This window comes from Pseudopodoces humilis, chromosome 6, assembly GCF_049639895.1.
Source record: "Pseudopodoces humilis isolate 2021_Gansu_Grassland_sample_001 chromosome 6, ASM4963989v1, whole genome shotgun sequence".
NCBI classification, from domain to species: domain Eukaryota; kingdom Metazoa; phylum Chordata; class Aves; order Passeriformes; family Paridae; genus Pseudopodoces; species Pseudopodoces humilis.
The window spans coordinates 61617108-61636699 of NC_142205.1; the positions used below are offsets into that span (position 1 = coordinate 61617108).

Below are 19592 nucleotides of genomic sequence, written 5' to 3' on the forward strand. Positions count from 1 at the left end.
AAATGCTGTGACCTCACAAGGAGGTCTCCAGGCTTTCTGTGGTTAAGGCAAATCCTCATACAGGGCAGCCTAATATGTATCAGATTATATCTTTGAAAGCTGTATTGGACATTAGAGACAAGGTGGCTAGATATGGTCTAGGTTCTCCAGAAGTGATGCAGGTGATTAGAGTCATCAGCTCCGAGCCACTGGTACCATATGACATTAGGCACCTTGTGCAGGTGTTATTTCAGCCTGTCCAGCTTGAAGTCTTTGAAGCCAATTGGAGGCAGCTGGCTGTGAAAGTAGCTGCACACAATAGTAAATTGTCTCAACAAGACTCCAGGTATGGGGTTGGAAGTGATCTGTTGACAGGGCTTGGAAATTTTGCTAATGCTGATTTTCAGGTTACCTTTTACCCACAGATGCTGGATCAGTGCCAGAAGACAGGCAGCTCTGATTAAAACCATAGAATTAGCAGCTCCAAAACAGAGGTTTGTCACTATAGTCCAAGGGACTAAAGAACCTTATTTGCAGTTTGTTGAAAAACTCTGCATCTTTGGAGAAGCAGGTGGATGATCCTGATTTGAGAAAGCTACTGGTCAGACAGCTTGCAAGAAGCAATGCTAATGATGATTGCAGGAGGGTGATAGAGGCCCTCCCAGGGGATCCATCCTTAGCATATATGGTCCAGGCTTGTGCTAAAATCAGCACCACAAATTATAGGATGGCTGCCTTGGTTACTGCTTTACCAGCATCCTCAAAAGGGCCAAAGGGTAAGCAGCAGAAACAGGTGAAAGCACAAGCCAACAAGAAGCAGGGAAAACAAACAGAAGGGGAAAACTCCTTCGTTTCTGTGTGGTTGGTGTGGAAAGCCAAACCACATTGCAGAGGCTTGCAAAGTGAAATTACATGCTAAGGGCCATCCTTTGCCAAATTCGGTGTGATAAATATAACATGGGATAAAAATTCATGAAAGAGAATAAAGAATTATATGTTATATTTGTAATACTGTAAAGATGCAAAATGTAAAATAATCCAGAGATACCTTCCCAAGTCGGGCAGTAATGACCGGCAGCAACGCTTATCAACACAAAATAAAAAGCAGGACACAAGCAATCAAACCAGACAATGAGAGTGGCTCTGTCGAGATATCCATCTCCTCCGCACCCAAACTGGCCACTCCACCCCGGTAGGTGCAATCAGAGAACACTCGGAGACATTTCGCATGTGAAAAGGACTCTGCTCCATCGAGATATCCATCTGCTCCCGCACCCAAACTGGACACTCCATTCCGGGAAATGCAATCGGAGGACACTCAGAGCCTCTCACATGTGAAAGGACTCTGCCCCACCGACCATTGACTCAGCTCAACGGATCCGGGAAGTCTATTCAAACTCTTTTGTTGGACGGGGCTTACTCCGGATTTTGCCCCAGGATACGAAAACCCCTATAAGAACCCCAGACTTCAGTGCGTACTTCGTGGATTTGGGAACTCGGTACCTCTGGGTACAGACCCCTGTCCACCCAGCGCTGTGCTGATCTATTTTATTGTGTTTTTTTTTTCTCTCGTTGCTGGTGCTTGAAATTATTTTATAATAAATCGCTTTTTTATTAACCCTATTTTGCCATTGCATTTATAACAGATTGGTGCCGTGACTCGGATTGGAGAAACTGCGGGGAATCTCACTGCCCAGGACGGGTACCCCCGCTGATTTCGGTGGCCTGGTGAGTTGAGAGCCCCCGTAGCTCGTTCCGACATCCGAACCAAATTTAGGCTGAGATAAAAACCACAATAAAAAGGAAAAGGATCCGGATCGGAGAGCTCGGGATGGCACGGAGCCTTCGGGAAGCCGCGGCTTGTTTTGCTCATAAAACGTCTGTTGTGCACGAAGACACCCACGCAGGAAAATAGCTGTAAGTACTGCTGGTTGAGTGGGCGATCGGGCGAGTGTGTGAGACGTGATCTAATCATGGGGCGAGTGTGGACTTCAAGGCCGCGTTTCCATCCTCCCGCGAGGGAATTGGCCGGCCGCGAAGGAAGCGATACAGAGTGAAAGCTTTTTTTCGAACACACTTGTAAAAACCTGAGGCCAAAGGGTGTCTCGGGGGACTGATTGCAAGGAACTAAAAGGGGAAGGATACGTCCTGTCGGGCTCGGGAACTGGTAAACCCTTTTAGTTAACGGATCAAGGTAGAGGTCCGGAAGAGGATCAAAAGTGACGATTACAAGAGACCTCAGCTCAGCTCGCTGAAGGGTGAGTATCGGCAAAGTTTGATTCCTCGAGTAGGTGCGAAAAAGTCACAACGCAGAAACAGAAACAGACTCACAGAGGAGTCAAAGACTGGTAAGAAATCTAATATATATATTTGCGAGGTATGGGGCAGAAAAAGAGTAAGCTTCACAAAAAGACCACAGAGAAAAGCCCCTCCAATCAGGGGGAGGGATCACTAGACATCCTGCTGGAAAGCCCCTTGGGATGGATGCTAAAATACTGGGAAGATTGTCCCCAGAGAAAAGGTAAGACTAAGACAAAAATGATCCATTATTGTGTAGAGGTTTGGGGAGGACAAGAATTGAGAAGTCACCTCACTTGGCCGGTGTTAGGCACATTCGAAAGATGGGCATGTAATGAATTGCTCTCCTACGTGGAGGGCAAAGTCCCCTCGGACTCTGAGGAGAGGGAATATGCTAGACTCTGGTTAACCGCCAGAGTAGGGCTATTCCTGATAAAACAAAAAGAAAAACGTGGGTCGAGAGCTGAACCCTGGGAACCTCTCGACCATTTACCACCCCCACATCATGGACTGGCGGAGCCTTCTTCTATAGATCAAGTGGTGCCTTCCGCACCTTCGGGCTCCCAAGAACAACCCACTGAGATGAATACATCCAGAGCGGGAGAATCGGCGTCGGCAGCTGTGCCGGCAGCCCTCCCCTTACCCCCGCCTGCGGACAACATAGTCACAGCAACCTCTCCAGAGGTTTTTCCTATGCAAGGATGGGGGCCACTTTATCCGCACTTGCCAGTCCGGTCGCCACAGCCGGGACCTTCCCATATAACGGAAGGGATCCCTCCCGTTAACTGGGTGGCGGCAGAGTTCCCACGATTGACAAAGGGGAGATCACCCACAGCCCCCAGTTCCCCTCCCGCAAGTAGAACCCGTTTGAAAGCGAGAATGGAGGGCGAGGAGTGGGGAGAGAATGAGAATGAGCACTGGTTATTCCCTCTTAGGGAAGTACCGACAGCTCCGGGAGTGATCGGATTTGTGAATGTTCCCCTCAACTCCGGAGACGTACGAGCATTTAAGAAAGAGATGGGGCGATTGCTTGATGATCCTTTTGGTGTGGCTAAAAGGTTGGACGAATTTCTAGGGAGTAGCATTTATACCTTTGACGATCTTATGGCAATCCTAAGATCATTGTTTAATCAGGAGGAAAGAGAGATGATTAAACAAGCCGGTATCAGAGACTGGGACAGACGCAATCCACAGGGGACACCAGGCAACCAGAAATGGCCTAGCGTAAGCCCGAGCTGGAACGCACAGACGGAGGGAGGTAGACGGAACATGGTAGATTTAAGGAACATAATTATCCAAGGTATAAGAGAAGCGGTCCCTAGGGGCCAGAATATTAGCAAAGTTTTTAGAGAGTGTCAAGGGAAAGAGGAATCACCCACTGAATGGATGGAGAGATTACGGCGAAGTTTACAGATTTACTCTGGGTCTGACCCGAACTCTCCTGTGGGGGAGGTTCTGTTAAAAACACAATTCGTTGCTAAATCTTGGGAGGACATTAGGAGAAAATTAGAAAAGATCGAGGGGTGGCAAGATGAAAGCCTCCAGGAGCTCCTAAGGGAAGCTCAAAAGGTATACATGAGGAGAGAAGATGAGAAGCAGAAATTGCAAGCTAAGGTTTTAGTAGCTGCAGTGAAAGAGGTCCAGAAACAAGAGCAGATACAGGGTGAGTTTAAAACACTACCCGGAAAAGGTCGAGGTTCTCACCGGGCAGCCCCGGCCCCACGGAGAGAACTCCCTGAATGCTACTACTGTAAAAAGGTAAGACACGTTCAGCGGAATTGTAGACAAAGAATAAAAGCCGAGAAAATTTTTCAGGAGGATTAGGAGTGTCAGGGGCTCTTTAATTTGGGGACCGGAACATCCAAGGAGCCCTTGATAAAATTAAAAGTGGGCCCCCAACGACAGGAGGTAAGTTTTCTTGTGGATACTGGGGCAGAGAGAAGTACCCTGCAGAAATTGCCATATGGATGTGTGGCTAGCAGAGAAAAAGTTTTTGTAATCGGTGCAAAGGGAGACCCCTTTGAAGTGCCTGTAATAAAAGATGTGGAAATAGAATCTGAAAATAAAAGAAGCAGATTACAATTTGTTAGGAAGGGACATGATTGTCGCTTTAAGAATTAATATCATGATTAAAAATTCTGAATTGGTGGTGAAAATATTCAAGTTGACTCCTAAAGATGAGGAGAAAATAAACCCTGAAGTGTGGCATTCAAAAGGAGAGGTAGGAAAGCTAGATATCAAACCTATCAAAATAGAAATCGAGAACTCTGAGGACCCTATAAGGGTTAAACAATATCCCATCCCGATGGAGGGGAGAAGGGGGTTGAAACAAGTAATTGATGACCTCCTAAGAGGAGGTACTTTAGAACCTTGCATGTCTCAACACAACACCCCCATCCTGGCTGTAAAGAAGACGGATGGCAACTTCCGATTGGTCCAGGACCTACGAGCGGTAAACGCTAGGACCCGGACTAGATTCCCGGTGGTGGCCAACCCCTATACTTTACTAAATAGACTCTCACCGGAGGATGTGTGGTACAGTGTGATTGATTTGAAAGATGCTTTTTGGACTTGCCCTCTGGATGAAAGGAGTAGAGATTATTTTGCATTTCAGTGGGAGGACCCAGATACAAACCGAAAGCAACAGCTAAGGTGGACGGTCCTCCCCCAGGGGTTCGTGGAGTCTCCAAACCTTTTCGGGCAAGCTTTAGAACAATTGTTAACCCAACTGTTCTTGAGGACAGGACAAAGATTTTGCAGTATGTAGATGACTTGCTAATAGCTGGACCGACTGAGGAGAGCGTGAGGAAAAGCACGATTGCCTTGTTGAACTTTCTAGGAAAGAAGGGTTTGAAAGTCTCAAAATCCAAGCTGCAATTCACAGAGCCCGAAATAAAATACCTCGGACATTGGATATCTCAAGGGAAAAAAAATTAGACCCAGAGAGGGTAGCAGGCATCCTTGCATTGCCTGCACCAAGAACAAAAAGGCAAATTAGACAAATTTTAGGGCTCTTGGGATATTGCAGGCAGTGGATTGAGGGTTTCAGTGAAAAAGTGAAGTTTTTGTATGAAAGATTAAACACTGACAGGCTGAAGTGGACTGAACAGGATGAGTCTAATTTCCAGAAATTAAAAACTGTTCTTATGACTGCCCCCGTACTAACTCTACCAGATACGAATAAAGAATTCCAGTTGTTTGTGGATGTGAGTGGACAAACAGCACAGGGAGTCCTGACTCAGGAATGGGCAGGCAAAAGGAAGCCTATAGGGTTTCTTTCAAAAATCTTAGATCCTGTTAGTGGGGGTTGGCCTACGTGTTTACAGGCGATTGTAGCAGTGGCTCTGTTGGTGGGAGAAGCGAAGAAAATAACTTTTGGGGCTCCCCTGGTAGTTTACATTCCCCACGATGTGAGAAACATATTGCAGCAAAAAGCAGAGAAGTGGCTGACTGATTCCAGGCTTCTAAAATATGAAGCCATCTTAATCAGCTCACCCGGTTTGGAATTGAAAACCACTTCTGCACAAAATCCTGCTCAGTTTCTATTCGGTGAACCTCCAGAGAAATTAGTACATGATTGTTCTGAGATCGTGGAGCTGCAGACCAGAATAAGACCGGACTTAGAGGATCAGGAGTTAGAAGGGGGAGAGAAGTGGTTTGTAGATGGATCTTCGAAAGTTATTGAGGGAAAAAGAAAGTCAGGATATGCGATAATAGATGGTGCATCCGGGGAGGTTATGGAATCGGGTCCTTTGAAAGCAAGCTGGTCTGCACAAGCTTGCGAGCTCTATGCTCTCCTGAGAGCCCTCCGGAGGCTGAAAGGAAAGAGAGGGACCATATACACAGATTCACGGTGTGCTTTCGGTGTGGTACACGCTTTTGGGAAGATTTGGGAAGAAAGAGGATTGATAAATACTAAGGGAAAAGACCTAATTCATGGGGAAATAATCCGACAGATTCTAGAGGCTGTCCGAGAGCCGGAAGAAATATCAGTTGTCCATGTAAAAGGACACCAGACAGGGTTGCAGTTTCAAACCCAAGGTAACAACCTAGCCGATAAAGAGGCAAAACGAGCAGCTCTGCTCACCGTAAATATTCCCGAGGTGACTCCGGAGGAATCGCCTGAAATCCCCATGCTCCCTTCAGAGAGGGAGACTGAAGAATTCAAGAAGATAGGGGGAGTCATGAAACAGGGAAAATGGTGGTTACCTGATGGGAGGGAACTGATCCCGAAGGGAGCGGCAAGGAGAGTGTTACAAAGACTACACAAACAGACCCATTGGGGAACTCGGGCACTGGCCGATCAGTTCCTGAAATTTTTCGGGTGCAAGGGGATTTTTGCAATTGCCAAGCAAGAGGTACAGGGGTGTGTGGTTTGCCGAAAAGTGAATAGATCCAGGTCCAAACAAACTGTTTGGGGAGGGCGTCCTCTCTCATACAGACCATTTGAGAGGATCCAGGTGGACTTCACCGAATTACCAAAAATCGGTAGATATAAATTTTTATTAGTAATAGTTAACAAACTGATGCACTGGGTGGAAGCCTTTCCCAGGGCAAGGGCTACAGCCCAAACAGTATCAAAAATTCTATTAGAAGAAATCATCCCTAGGTATGGGATAGTAGATTGTATTGATTCGGATCAAGGAACTCATTTCATTTCAAAAATTATAAAACAAATTTCAGAGGCTCTGGGTATTAGGTGGCAATACCACACCCCCTGGCATCCTCAGAGTTCGGGGCAGGTGGAAAGAATGAACCAAACACTTAAATCCCAATTGTCTAAACTCATGATGGAGACGAAAACGTCGTGGATTAAGTGTCTCCCCCTTGTTTTGCTAAATATTAGAACGATGCCCCATTCTGAAACGGGTCTGTCCCCTTTTGAAATGTTGTATGGGATGCCATACAAACATGGAATGCCAGTAGGACACCCTCAAGTGGAGGATGTGCCAATACAACCATATCTCATTGCTATCAACAAAAATTTACAGGACTTGCGAAAACGAGGACTGATCCCCCAAAGCGCCACTCTGGGATTCGCAATACACCAGATACAGCCTGGGGATAAAGTCCTCGTCAAAGCGTGGAAGGAGCTTCCCCTCAACCCCCATTGGGAAGGACCTTTCCTGGTTCTCCTGACCACAGACACAGCTGTCCGGACCGCAGAAAGAGGCTGGACACACTCATCTCGAGTAAAAAAAGTAAAGGAATACGACACCTCCGAGTGGAAAGTCACCACCCCTCCGGGAGAACTGAAAATTAAGCTTCAGCGTCACCACAAATGACCAGTGACGACCAGATAAGTTGTATCAACCCTGAGTGTGATTGTTTTCCATTTATACATTTTAAGTGCGCTTATTGTAAACAGATTTGGGTAACCCACTGTTGGGGAGGGTACAAGCCTAAGGGATTGTGTACAAAGTGTCTAGAAAAAGAACAGGATTTGACTAGCTGTCTCTTAATACTTGCCACCAGGGCGGGGTTGTTAGAACTTGACTCTCCTGAGTGGTTCCTGCTTTTTCAAAAAGGGATAAGGGGTAAACTAGACTCCAAGGCAGAAGCTTTGGAAATCGAGTGCCGAAAGACAGTAAAGGTACCGTGCAGGACAGACACGATTAAGTCGTCTCGGTGGGCTACTTTCAAGAGAAGGTACGCCATAAGGACTACAAGGGCCCCTGAAGAATATCCTTGCTGCCGGGAAGATGGTAATCCCCGCCGTATATTTTTATACGGGCGAAGGGCAAGGCAGAGGGATACACCAGTGGGGAATCCTGATAGTCCTGAATCTAGCCATGTGCTTGACCGAGGGAATGAGTCCCAAGGTACCTCTGGGGGAGCGTCCCCTGGGGAAGTGTGAGCAGTGTCAGACTGCCACAGATGCCGGACAAATAATTGACTGTCCTCCGGAACGACAAAAGGGGTTTTGTTTATCCAACGGCACTCAGTATAATCTCTGTGAACTAAAGGGGGAGGTCTGGTGTTATCACTCAAAGGCAAGTTTTAAGGACAGGCAGTCTAAAACTCCTATGAGAAGAAAAACCAAAGCTACCCACTTCAGGTATAGGAGAGAAGTGGGAATGCTTCCTCCAATTCCAATCTGCAGCCAATGTAACAAAACTGTCTGGATAGGAGGAAAAAGACAATCCACCTTTTTAGCATGTTATAAAGTCAACCCTTTGTGTTACAATAAAGCAAACTTAAAAATGTGTACCATAGGGGGCAAAGTGTATTGGGAAAGTAAAAATTTAAAACATGAAGAGAAAGCCTCCTTTAGTAATGAACCGATAATTCTTGATTTGTTAAAAAGTGATGATGACCGAGTATGTTTACAATTCGATCAAGTGTTCTGCTTCTCCAGAGATGAGGAAGGGATGGACCCTGAAAACAAAATAAAACAACTAACCCACTCTTTTCTCTAAACTAATGAAGTTAGAGGACAAAAGAGAGAACCAGAAGGCAGTTGAAGCCTTAAAGAAATTTGAAAATAAAAACAACCCTTCTCAAGAATACTGTGAGAATTCACTTACAGACTGGGAAGAAGACGAATATAGTTAAAACTCCACAGTTCTCCCTCATTAGAAATGAATGAAATAACACGAATTTTTAATGTGATAAATTATTAGGCGGGGGACTGTGATAAATGTAACCTTGGATAAAAATTCGTGAAAGAATAAATAAGTATATAACTGTATTTGTAACAATGTAAAAATTATATAAAATATAGTGTGGCCTAAGGATTTCCCCCCAAACCCAGCAGTAACTACCCATTCAGGCGGTAATGACCCTAGGCGACATTCATCATCCTGAAAGAAAGAGCAGGACACGGACAATCAGGGTAAACAATGAGAGGAGCCCAGCCGAGATACCCATTGGCTCCGCACCGGACCTGGACACTTCACTTCAGTTCCTTTTTTATTACTCACACCTATGTCAACAGTCACTGTTATGACCTAATCAAATTAAATACTTGTATGCAAAATGGGAAAAAATATTGAATTGCAGAAAATCTAGGAACAAGTGGTAACAGACTGAGAAACGCATGTCCAAAAGGAGAGAAATGGATTTGTTTCACATTTGCCATTAGGGGGAAAAGTCCAAGATTTGGTAAAAGAACAACTGGTAAGCAAAAAGGCAAAGCCAGCACAGCAATCTAGCCCTGTATTAAACTCATGTCAAGACCTGTATACAAAGCTTAAACAGCAGTTAAACAGGGAAATAGATATCTCAAGATAGGGAAAGAACCAGTTTGTGGAATTAGGGGAAAGGGTAAGTAAGGAACTTAACATAACCAACTGTTGGGTCTGTGGAGGGGCTTTGATGACAGAGGAATGGCCATGGAAAGGCAGTAGTTTAAGCTCAGTGGAACTCCTTAAGTGGAACTGGACAAATATAAGAGAGGGGAGCTGACCAGAAGGGTGGGTTCTAAGTTCAACAGTGATAAGGGAAGAATGTCTCTGGTGCCAAAAGAGAAAAACTGGGAAAAAATTTCTTACCGAAGTAAGAAATACTCCCTGTAAAAGGTATAAAAGTTAGTAATGGAACTTCTACATGGTGGATCCCAGAGGAATCAACTCTGTATTGGACTCAGAGAAAGACAAAAGAAAAGAATTGGAAGTATGATAATGAAACCAGGCTCTTCCAATGTAATGATACAGGAAAAATCATTATTTTAGAATCCCAGAAATAACCAAATTTTAGGAAAATATAAATCAATAGGAAAAAAATAATTATTGGACAGCACCAAATAGCTTATTTTGGATATGTGGGAAACGAACATACTCAAGACTCCTTTCACAGTGGAAAGGGAGTTGTACCCTGGGAATCATTCAGCCGGAGTTTTTCCTCTTACCAGGACTATATGAAGATCAATTAGGAGTACCAGTTTATGAAGACCTAAAAAGAAATAAAAGGGAATTGATTGAAGGATTTAAAAAATGAGGGAATGAGACATGGCCCCCTGAATGCATATTGGAAACATATGGGCCAGCTACTTGGGCACAAGATGGAAGTTGGGGATATTGAACCCGAATTTATATCCTAAATTGTATCATAGGTCTCCAAGTTGTTGTAGAAATAATAACTAATGAAACAGCTGGGGCCATGGAATTAACAGTTAGTCAGCAATGCCAAATCAGAGCTGCAGTGTATCAGAATAGGTTGGCCTCAAACAGTTTATTGGCTGAAGAAGGAGGTGTTTGTGGGAAATTTAATACATAAGATTGTTCTTTAAAAATTGATGACAATGGGGATGCTGTTCTAGATATTGCCAAGAATATCAGAAAAATAGCCCATGTACCAAGCCAAAAATGAGAATCAATGCTGACCACTAGCTGGTGGGATAGTGTATTTGGGATAAAATGGTGGAAGAAGCTAGGTTTCTTCCTCGTATGTGCTACAGCTAGTTTAATATTTCTTCCTTGCTTGATCCCCTGTTTAATTCAGCTAATAACCAGTATAGTCCAAGGCATGCAAGTGGTAACAATGCCTATAGACCCAAAATTGGCTACATCTGGAACAGCACAAAAGATCATGGTATTGAAGAAACAAAATAATACAGAAGACTGTTTTGAAGAAGCTAAATTGATTTGTGGAAAAAAAAGAGTGAATAATAGATGCCAGAAAACCAGAATTATTGCTCATGCCAAATGATTTATAAAACAGAAGAGGGGAGATTGTTATAAATACATATTATAATATTGGCTTTTCACAAGTATTAAAATGAATGTTAAATGTATAATGTTAAAATGGCTTTCCTGTGTGAATGTATTTTTTTCTCTTCTATTAGCAAATAAATTCTTTTGCTATTAGCAAAAAATTTAGGCATAAGTGGTAATAGTCGATATGGTATGTTTGAACTGCCTGCCAGTTAGGATAAATTTACTACACAGATGATGGGGACCTGACTGCTATCAACACTCACTGCCTGCGGAAAGAAGGAACCAAAGCCCAAATTAAAAGATTATAAGAAAGGAATTTAAACCACAAGCCAAGAAAAGTGCATGCTCTAAAAAGGCAGATCCAAAGAGTGGCCATGCAAAATAGATCCCGGAAAATATAAACTATTTAATAGAAAAGTTTGAATATGCATGAAGTCTATGAATATGCATCAAGTTGTTGCAATAGAAATGGTGTATAAAGGGTGTTACCAAAACACCCGGTGTACTGTTGGCAGAGTGCCAAGCACTTGGCCATTTTAACCCTTTGCTTTGTTATCTTTGTCTCCTATTGCCGTTTATTAAACGTTTTAAAATTTACCAGAACAGTGAACTTCGTTTTTCACAGCAATGTAGGGGTTTCTTTCTGTCTGCAATGAAAATGTAATGCCTCCTCTTCAGCTAAAGCTCTTCTGTTTATTTCTGTGAAATGCCAAGAATGGCATAATGTTGAAGCCCAATGTTTGTAAAGGAGAAGACCAATTCTGTTCAAAGTATCAGACCAGGCTAGATCAAGACAGTCTTGATACATACTTGCTTCATGAGCGGAGTCTGACAGTGCATCTCATACTGACAGGGAACAACAAAACCTGGATTACGAATTTGACTGGTTTCAAACCCATGTGCTCTATGAGGCGGCTGCAGTGGGACAGAACTGGAGGCCAGCATTTAAACACTGTCCGGAATTGGTTCTGTATGCCTGAGGCTCCGCAGCTGGCCAGACACACGGGACGCTTGAGTCTCCTGCCCACGAAGGCAAAACTGTTGCTAGGACAACACCGCGCCCGCGGGATTGGAGCGAGGTGTGGATGCAAGCACCTGTTCCGACACAGAAGAGGAGCAGCGACACCCTGCGTTCTTCCCCTCAGCCTCGCTCCCTGAGTCCTGAACACGGACTCTTCTCGGTTCGGGACACACCGGCCGGAGCGTGAGGGGACATTACTTCATGGGCACACTACAGGCCCTCCCGCGCTCCGCAGAGCTCCCTCAGTCGGGCGAGTCCCGCGCAGGCGCGCAGCACCCGCGCATGCCCACAGCGCCCCCGCGCGCCCGCCGGCGGCGGCGGGCCGGGTCGGGCAGGTCGCGTGCTGCGCCCCCGCCCCTCCCGTGCGGGGCGGCCCCGGCCCGGCTTTGCCCGGGCGGCGCCGCCGCTTCCTGCTCCCGGCCTGGGCGGGCGACAGACGCGGCCTCTGGGCGCACGGGCACGGTAAGGGCGCGCTGTCGGTTCCTGCTGCCGCCGCGGCGGATGGGCGCTGACAGGCAGCAGCTGCCCTGTGAAGGGGCTGCGGGGCCGTCTCGGTTCGGGGGAGGCCATCGGAGTGCGTGGGATGGCCTCGAGGTGGCGGAGCCGGAGGTCTCTCCGGCGGCACCTCCCACCCACCGCCCTCCGCAGGTACACTTTCGGTTTCTCTCGGGGCGCGGCGGAGGAGCCGGGGCAGTCCCACTTCCCCCGGCTTCTCTCCCTGCGGGGTCTGCGCCCGCTGGAGGGGGCGGCGGGCGGTGCCTGGCGCTGTCAGTGTAAACATCCCGAGGCAGCGCGGCCTCCCGGGACGGGCCTACAACCTTCCGGGCCGGGCTGTGCTGGGAGCGGGGCGGCGGCGGAGCGGGGAGGTGGCTGGGGCAGCGCCAAGGGACAGCGCCTTGTTTACACAGGGCGTCGGGAGAACATGGCAGCCCGGGTGCGCTGGACACTCGCATGCGTGATCGCTCCTCCCGTGCCTCGTCCCTCGGATCGCTGTGCGCCCTGCGCTGCTTGCACCACGGATAAACAGCAGAAGTCTGGCGTACTTTCCTTTATACCGGGACTGTAAAACGTCGTGCTGGGTGAGCCCAGTTCGTGTTTATCTTTTACCTTTTTGGATGTGTTCCCTCTTGTCTCTCCTCACTTGAATAATTCAGTTTTTTATTTTGCCTGCTCCCTCACTTATGGCTGGTCACCGTTACCTTACTTGTGACTTTTCTTTAGTCATTTAACTTCTTTAGCAAAGACAGCACAACATTATAGTAAGTTTAAAGACAGGTTCTGGGTCTAGTCTTTATTGCTTTTTCTTCTCCTCTCACTCCATCTCTTATAGTGGACAGGATTAGTTGCTTTAGGAAAGGTGCAGTAAAAAAGATGGTTCTTTTGTGTGGTGCCATCAGTGACATACTTTTCATCTCTCAGGTTTCAATAGTATCTGGTTCAGAAGGTGCCTAAAGTTTAGACTGTTACACACATCCTTATGTTCAGTAGTCTCATAAGCAACTCAGGGGCTTTACCTTTATAAAGCTGTCTAATTTAAATCTCACAAGTTTTTGACCTCTAGAATGTGCTATCAAAGCTAATTATAGAATTTTTGCACACTGCTTCCTTTTAGAATGTGTGTTGGGGTTTGTTTTTTAAAACCTACATCCTCACCATTTAATTTAATCGTCTCTGTACTTTATTAAGTAAAATGATGAATAATTCCTCCTTACTCTGACTTGTGGGGGAGTGGAAATGATTGTTAAGGACCAACAATCAATTTGGTGGAAAGAGAGGTAGAAATTAAGGGAAAGTATGCGGGACTTCTGTCAGAGGGAAGAGAAGGTTGCAGGGTATCTTTAAATAGAGAGCAGTGGGAAGACAGCCTGCTAATAGGATGAGATGCAGATTCTTCTTTCAGAAGGAGCCTGCTGAAGCCACAAAGCTTTTTGCAGAACGTTAATAGTTTCTAAGTGATTATAAGCTTACATGTTTTGGGGCTCATCAACTTTAGCTTTTGAGGTTTCAGAGCAAACTTTTGATGATCAGCTTATCAAATTATATATGTAAGGAAGGACGTCTTCTAGTGTTTTACCGGATTTGATGCATCATTAATTTGATACAGTGTAGTAGTTTCTGTGCATTCAGAAAAAAAAATATTAAATTTTTGTATGAAAACTTGAGAAGTATGGTGTGTGTAGGACTACTTTGCCCATCCCTTATTTTGATTTGTGTTTTATAAATTTTAGTGCTTGGTCTAAATTGTAAGGTACTGCATGGATTGTATGCCCCTGACCTTGTAGATGCAAAGATTTACTTTGTATCCTAGTTTTGATAAAACCCCTGCAACAAACTTCAGCGAGAAGTTTAGGGGTTTTTTTTCCGCTCAGACAGCTTTTTCAGTAAGTTAATTTTTAAGTTCTTAGACTTGTTGAGTTTCAGAAAAACAAAGTAAATTTGCCATTTCTTCTGCTCATGCCAGTGTGAATCAGATAACCACAGCTGTAAATATTATCTGGGAAAACGTCTTTAAAAAGACTTTTCAGTCAACATGAAATGTTTTACAGTGTGTTTTACAGTGTTTATATGTATCGGAGTGATAGTGGCATTTATTGCTGTATTTGAGCTTCTGCCTATGAAAGAACATCTTAGTGCCCTTAGGAAGCCTTGGTCCTGTTAATGGATCCTGCAGTAATCTTGGCTGGTGTATTTCTGCACGTATAACTAACTTAATTTTCAAGCCAACTTTCTTAACTTTTTTTCTGATTAAACCAAAAGAAGGCTGCTTTGAAAAAAAAAAAAAGAAACAAAACCAAAAAACAACTGTGTGTGTGATGCTACTGCTAGCTGGAGTCCTGCACTTGTGGTTGCATCTATGTAGGCATCTGCATAAATCTCTCCTCAAGATTTAGGATGTAACCTGAATAAAAGGGGGATGTTGTTCCAAGTAACCTTGTGGTGGTTCTAAGTACTGTAGGAACAGCTGCCTCTGGTCACTGCTACCCAGACTTCTGTGTGTTTGTCTTGTTTTCATGTAGGGGTATCTTTTTTCAAGCATTGTGTTTTGAGTTGTTTTGGGGTTTTTTTTTGCTAGTTTCTTTTATAGTTAAAGTGAAATCGTGCTAAAGCTATTTTCAGGGTTATATTTAGAGTTTTGTTTTGAAATCAATCCTAAATAACTTCACTTAAGGTCTGGCCTAAAAGAGATGACCTTCTCTACCATCCTTTCCACACTGTTTTTCAATTATCTTTTATTCTGTTGAGCTGCATGTTTGCTTCCCTGTTAGCTTGATAGGTGGTTGTGCACAGGGGAATCAAGATACTGTTTTTAGTGGGATATGTTCATCGTAGTTGTGATTTGCAGTGATTTTAAGCTTTCTGCCAGAAACACACAAGAACAGTTTGGATTTCTTGTAGGGACACACTTGGATATATAATGTAGGTGAGATAGATGTACTGTTCAATATGTGAATGAACTGGTATTTTTCAGCCTTTATGACAAGTGCTTTGTAGACTCTGAAGACTTGCTGTAATTGGTTGTCTTGACCAGTGAAAGTTATAAAAAAATGAGTCTTTGTTGTGTGTTTTGTAGTCATAAATAGTTAGAAACTTCTTGCTGGTGACACAAAGTATTCAAGATTCAGAATTTTTAGTTTGGTTGAGGATTTCTTTTTTATTATTTGGTGATGGGAGCATGTAGACTTATTTTTGTTTTTCCATGAGATATGTATAAAAATAACAGCAAGGATGTTTTTGAGGTTGTAAGGGTTTTTCCAAATGTTTCATAACTAGTTTTTCTCTGAGTTTTCCATTACCAGGAAGAAAAGGGTGGATGTCAGAACTGTAACAACATGACTTGGCAATTTCTTTCAGAAGTGTTAAATTTATTTTTTCTCCTCTGATGTTATTCTGTATTTTGCTTTATTGTAAGCATCTATCCAGAGAGGAATTAAATTTGTAGTGTCCATTTCTTGTTTTTACTTTTAATTTTTCTGCAGGTTGTTCAGAAATTCAAAACCAGTTGGACTTTGAACCAGCTTATGTGCTGCCTTATTGTATCACTGGGGACAGCCTAGTCTCTTACAAACCTGAATCATCTCTTACTTTAAGAGTCTGAGTCTAACGGTCTTATGGCCTTTTTGGCTCACTCAGCCTTGGGAAATGTGAATTTCTGAGCTGATTCCTGGAAGTGACTCGGCAGCGTTTTCCTTTTACAGAAATCAAATGAATTGGGACTTGCTAGAGAGAGGATGGGGAATAGATTCAGTGTCCTACTGAAATTTGAGGGAGAAGCAAAAAGTCTTCCATAGAGACGTGCTACATAGGGAAAGGGAAGAATGGAAATGCTGGTTCATTGAGAAAGGGCTGTGTCTGTGGGAAACTCACATACATGTAGGTGTGTGGGTGTGTTTGAGTATCTGCTTTAACTTAGAACTTCCAAACCAGACTGAACTGAAACTCTTTTATCTTCTTACTTGCTGAGTGGGCTTGTTTTCTCTGCCCTGGCAGAGTTTAAAAGCATTGCTGACGGAATGTCAGTGTGAAGTTCAAATCCTATTATATAAAGACTGAGTACCTTGATGGACTATTCCACGTATTCAGTCTGAAGGTACCATTCTTTTAATGAATGCTGAGATATAGCATCTCACACACTCTTCTGTGTACTTTCTTTCCCCTGTAAGGCCCTTACTAGGATTTCTGCCCCAACTGGAAAATGAGGATTATCATTTATGTTCCTGCATTGCCTTAACTTAATTTCTATAGGAAATTGGTGATTCACGTAGAGATAGATAGGCATAAAAGTAATCTAAATATTTTGTAACCTAGTAGACAGAAATAACATGTTTTTGAGAGAACCTGATCTTGTAAACAGATTGAGTGTTTTCAGTTGCTGCAATTTGGCAGTTACTGGGCCACCTGTGTATGAGTATATTATGTAAAATATAAATATACAGTAGATGTGGTCTAGTATATAATTGTTTATTTGCTTTAATATTTATTATTACTGATTGTTTGCATTAATATTCTGCATGAGAATGAAATTAGCTTTGTGATGTGCTTAAGCAGAGGTACATATGAAGCACTGTATGTTCACGTAGCCACAAGTCTGAGTTGCAGGAATAATGCTGATGTTTGAAACAGGTTGGAATGTCTGTGCTTCCAAATTAAAATGCAATTTAACTTTTTTTGGACTTCTGTTTTGGGTCATGATTCATTGGCAATATTTCTTTTGTGTATAGAAATGGAAAACTGTAGAAGAAGAAAAGGTTTTGCAATAAAACAGATTTTTAATTTTTTTTCTTCTGATTGATTATTTTAGTGTATTCTTAAACAGTTACTTTTTTACTTTACATATTTTTGAATTTAAAGACTTTTGGAATAATTGATAGGTAAGATCTAGGCTTTTTATTCTAAAAATCTGGAGGGTGACAGGCATATATGGCTTCAAGAGATACCTGTTAAAGGCTTTCCGGCCCAAGTCTTGTTTGGGAAGCAGAGGAGGTCTTAGTTTTCTTCTTCATCAAAAAGTGATGCTAGCTTTACAAATGAAACAATTGAAAATAAAGTAGTAACTGGAGCAGGGGGTGTTGTACTGTTACAAAATAAATATAATTAGGTCATACTAGGTCATGTTACAGTTTGGTCATGCTTTCTCATGTAAGGTGGACTGCCTATGTGAGCAAAAAAAGCCTTATTTTTTTTTTAATTGTGTATATTTTTTCTTTCTTTTGGAATGTATCTTATGCTTATTCCTTGCTTAGTTTGCATCTGGCTGGGGAGATCAGCATTTGTAATTTTTCTTACTGTAACCTTGCCTGCAGGAAGCCCAGTTACTCTGCAGGAATCCAAACAAGCATTTTCCTAAATGTGCAAGATTAGTTTAGTTTAAGCTGACTTCCTGCTATTGAAAAGCAGACTTACTGATTTTGCCCACTGGAGTATTTATAATTTTTTTCTTCAATGCATATTAGATGGTCCTGTTTTCTTGCAGACCTCAGTGATTTTTGTAGCCTTTTAATGGATGGGTTTTCTTAAAAATGTTGGGCCAAATTCTGACTTTTGTTATAGATCTCATTGTTTGCTGATCCCTATTCTGATGTAAAGATGCAGTATTCAAGAGATTTCATAAACATTGGAAGACTTTTGAGTATAGATGATGCAAATAACTTAAAATTATTTTATGTTTCAGCAGCCTCTGCCTAGCTGTTTAAGAGCAGTGGATTGTGAATTCAAGCCTTTGATATCCTGAGGTTATCAGCATTACTATCTTCGAGTGAGATAACAGTTCTCAAAGAATCTTCGGGGGATTCACCATGACATCAGTAGTGATTGACAATGGAGGCTCTGCCCTGGAGTTTGACAGCAATGAAATAAAAAACCAAGAGGTTAGAAAAGTAAATAGCACTTACTTACTATCAAACTTTGAAACCTTTTATCTTAATTTGAAAGACAGTTTCGCTGTAAACTTGCTGTGAAAACAAATGAAATGGATCTGAGATTGTTTTGTAAGGAGGAAGAGTGCAGCCATTTTTCTAATATCTTTTAGTAGAAGGTTTCGTTATCACAGCAGTGGGAGCAGTAATTTTTGAAATCTGCAGTACAACTGTAGACCTGGTTTACAAAATTATATTCTATACTAAGCATTCTTTAAAGATCTCAGATGAGTATTGAGGTATAGAACAAGTTGAGCAGAACAATACATGGACTCTTTTAAAGTTAGCCAGCACAGCATATTTTATTGTATTTTGCATTCTTATCAACAAATAATAAATATATCCTACTCTCTTGTAGCTTTTAATAAAGAGAATCTGACAGGGTTCTAAGTGTACAACACTATAACTGATTATATGTGCTTTTACAGACATTTTGATCCTTAAATAAGTAGAGATGAGCATATAGGCTTTGAAGTAGTCAGTTCTTCTGTAATAACTTACGCACTTAACCCAAAACGCGTGTTTGTAAGACACAGGTTAGATGTAGGTATCTTGCAGTGCAAAGTCAGTCTTTGTTACCTTTCATCAAGCAGAGGGAGGAGAAACACTTCCCACAGCTGAGGGTCTTCATTAGAAAGTGTGCTCTTTTCTACTATCTTAAAGCTGTCTTGTGCTTTAAATTTTAAGCACAGGAAAATATCTCTGAGATCTAGAAAGCCCCCTCTAATGGCTGATAACTATCTTTTATTCTTTTTAATCTCTTGCTTTCAAAGAAAATTTCTTTTAAAAATATTTAAAATTACTATCATTATTCCATAAAGAATATAAGAACATAGGAGGAAAATGTTGACGTAGGGTTCAATAGTGCAGTATTTAGAGCATTTTTTTTTTCTTCTCTTTTCTTCCTATTTTTTTTTTCCTTTCTATAGGAAAATGAGCCAGTCTCTGAATTCCCAGCAGTGGTTGTGGAGCCAGTTCCTAGTGCCAGACTAGAACAGGGTTACGCTGCTCAGGTCCTGGTTTATGATGATGAGACTTACCTGATGCAAGATGTAGCAGAGGAACAAGAAATTGAGACTGAAACTGTGGAAACAGGTAGACTTACTTAATTATTTTCTTCCATGAGGTTTTGTACTTTTAGAAATCCCCAAGGAATGTGTCTACCCACAAGATGGAGGTCTTGATGTGGGTTCACATCTCTTTCCTCTAAGTTTAGTTTTACTC

The 19592-nt window shown here is 42.8% G+C and overlaps 2 protein-coding genes and 1 pseudogene across 11 annotated transcripts in view; all 3 read left to right on the forward strand.

Moving 5' to 3' along the window:
- Nucleotides 1–7391, forward strand: part of MGARP (mitochondria localized glutamic acid rich protein) — a 41299-nt gene extending 33908 nt beyond the window's left edge. The window contains exons 6-7 of the transcript XR_015772677.1: nt 1626–1896; nt 7269–7391. The gene's annotated coding sequence lies outside the window, so the exon portion shown is untranslated. The remainder of the gene's footprint in view (nt 1–1625; nt 1897–7268) is intronic.
- Nucleotides 122–898, forward strand: LOC148184206 (endogenous retrovirus group K member 24 Gag polyprotein-like; annotated as a pseudogene).
- A 4885-nt stretch (nt 7392–12276) lies between the features above and the next one.
- Nucleotides 12277–19592, forward strand: part of ELF2 (E74 like ETS transcription factor 2) — a 34219-nt gene continuing 26903 nt past the window's right edge. For 2 of the 10 annotated variants that reach the window (XM_088056276.1, XM_088056271.1), the window contains exons 1-4: nt 12277–12417; nt 12864–13034; nt 18125–18329; nt 19298–19463. In XM_088056276.1, coding sequence (XP_087912402.1) covers nt 18249–18329; nt 19298–19463 — 247 coding nt within the window. In that variant the 5' untranslated portion in view covers nt 12277–12417; nt 12864–13034; nt 18125–18248. Of the gene's footprint in view, nt 12418–12457; nt 12604–12863; nt 13035–18124; nt 18330–19297; nt 19464–19592 lie in introns of those variants that run through there. The other 8 variants (XM_005525550.3, XM_014254802.2, XM_088056272.1 and 5 more) reach the window with 8 other exon arrangements.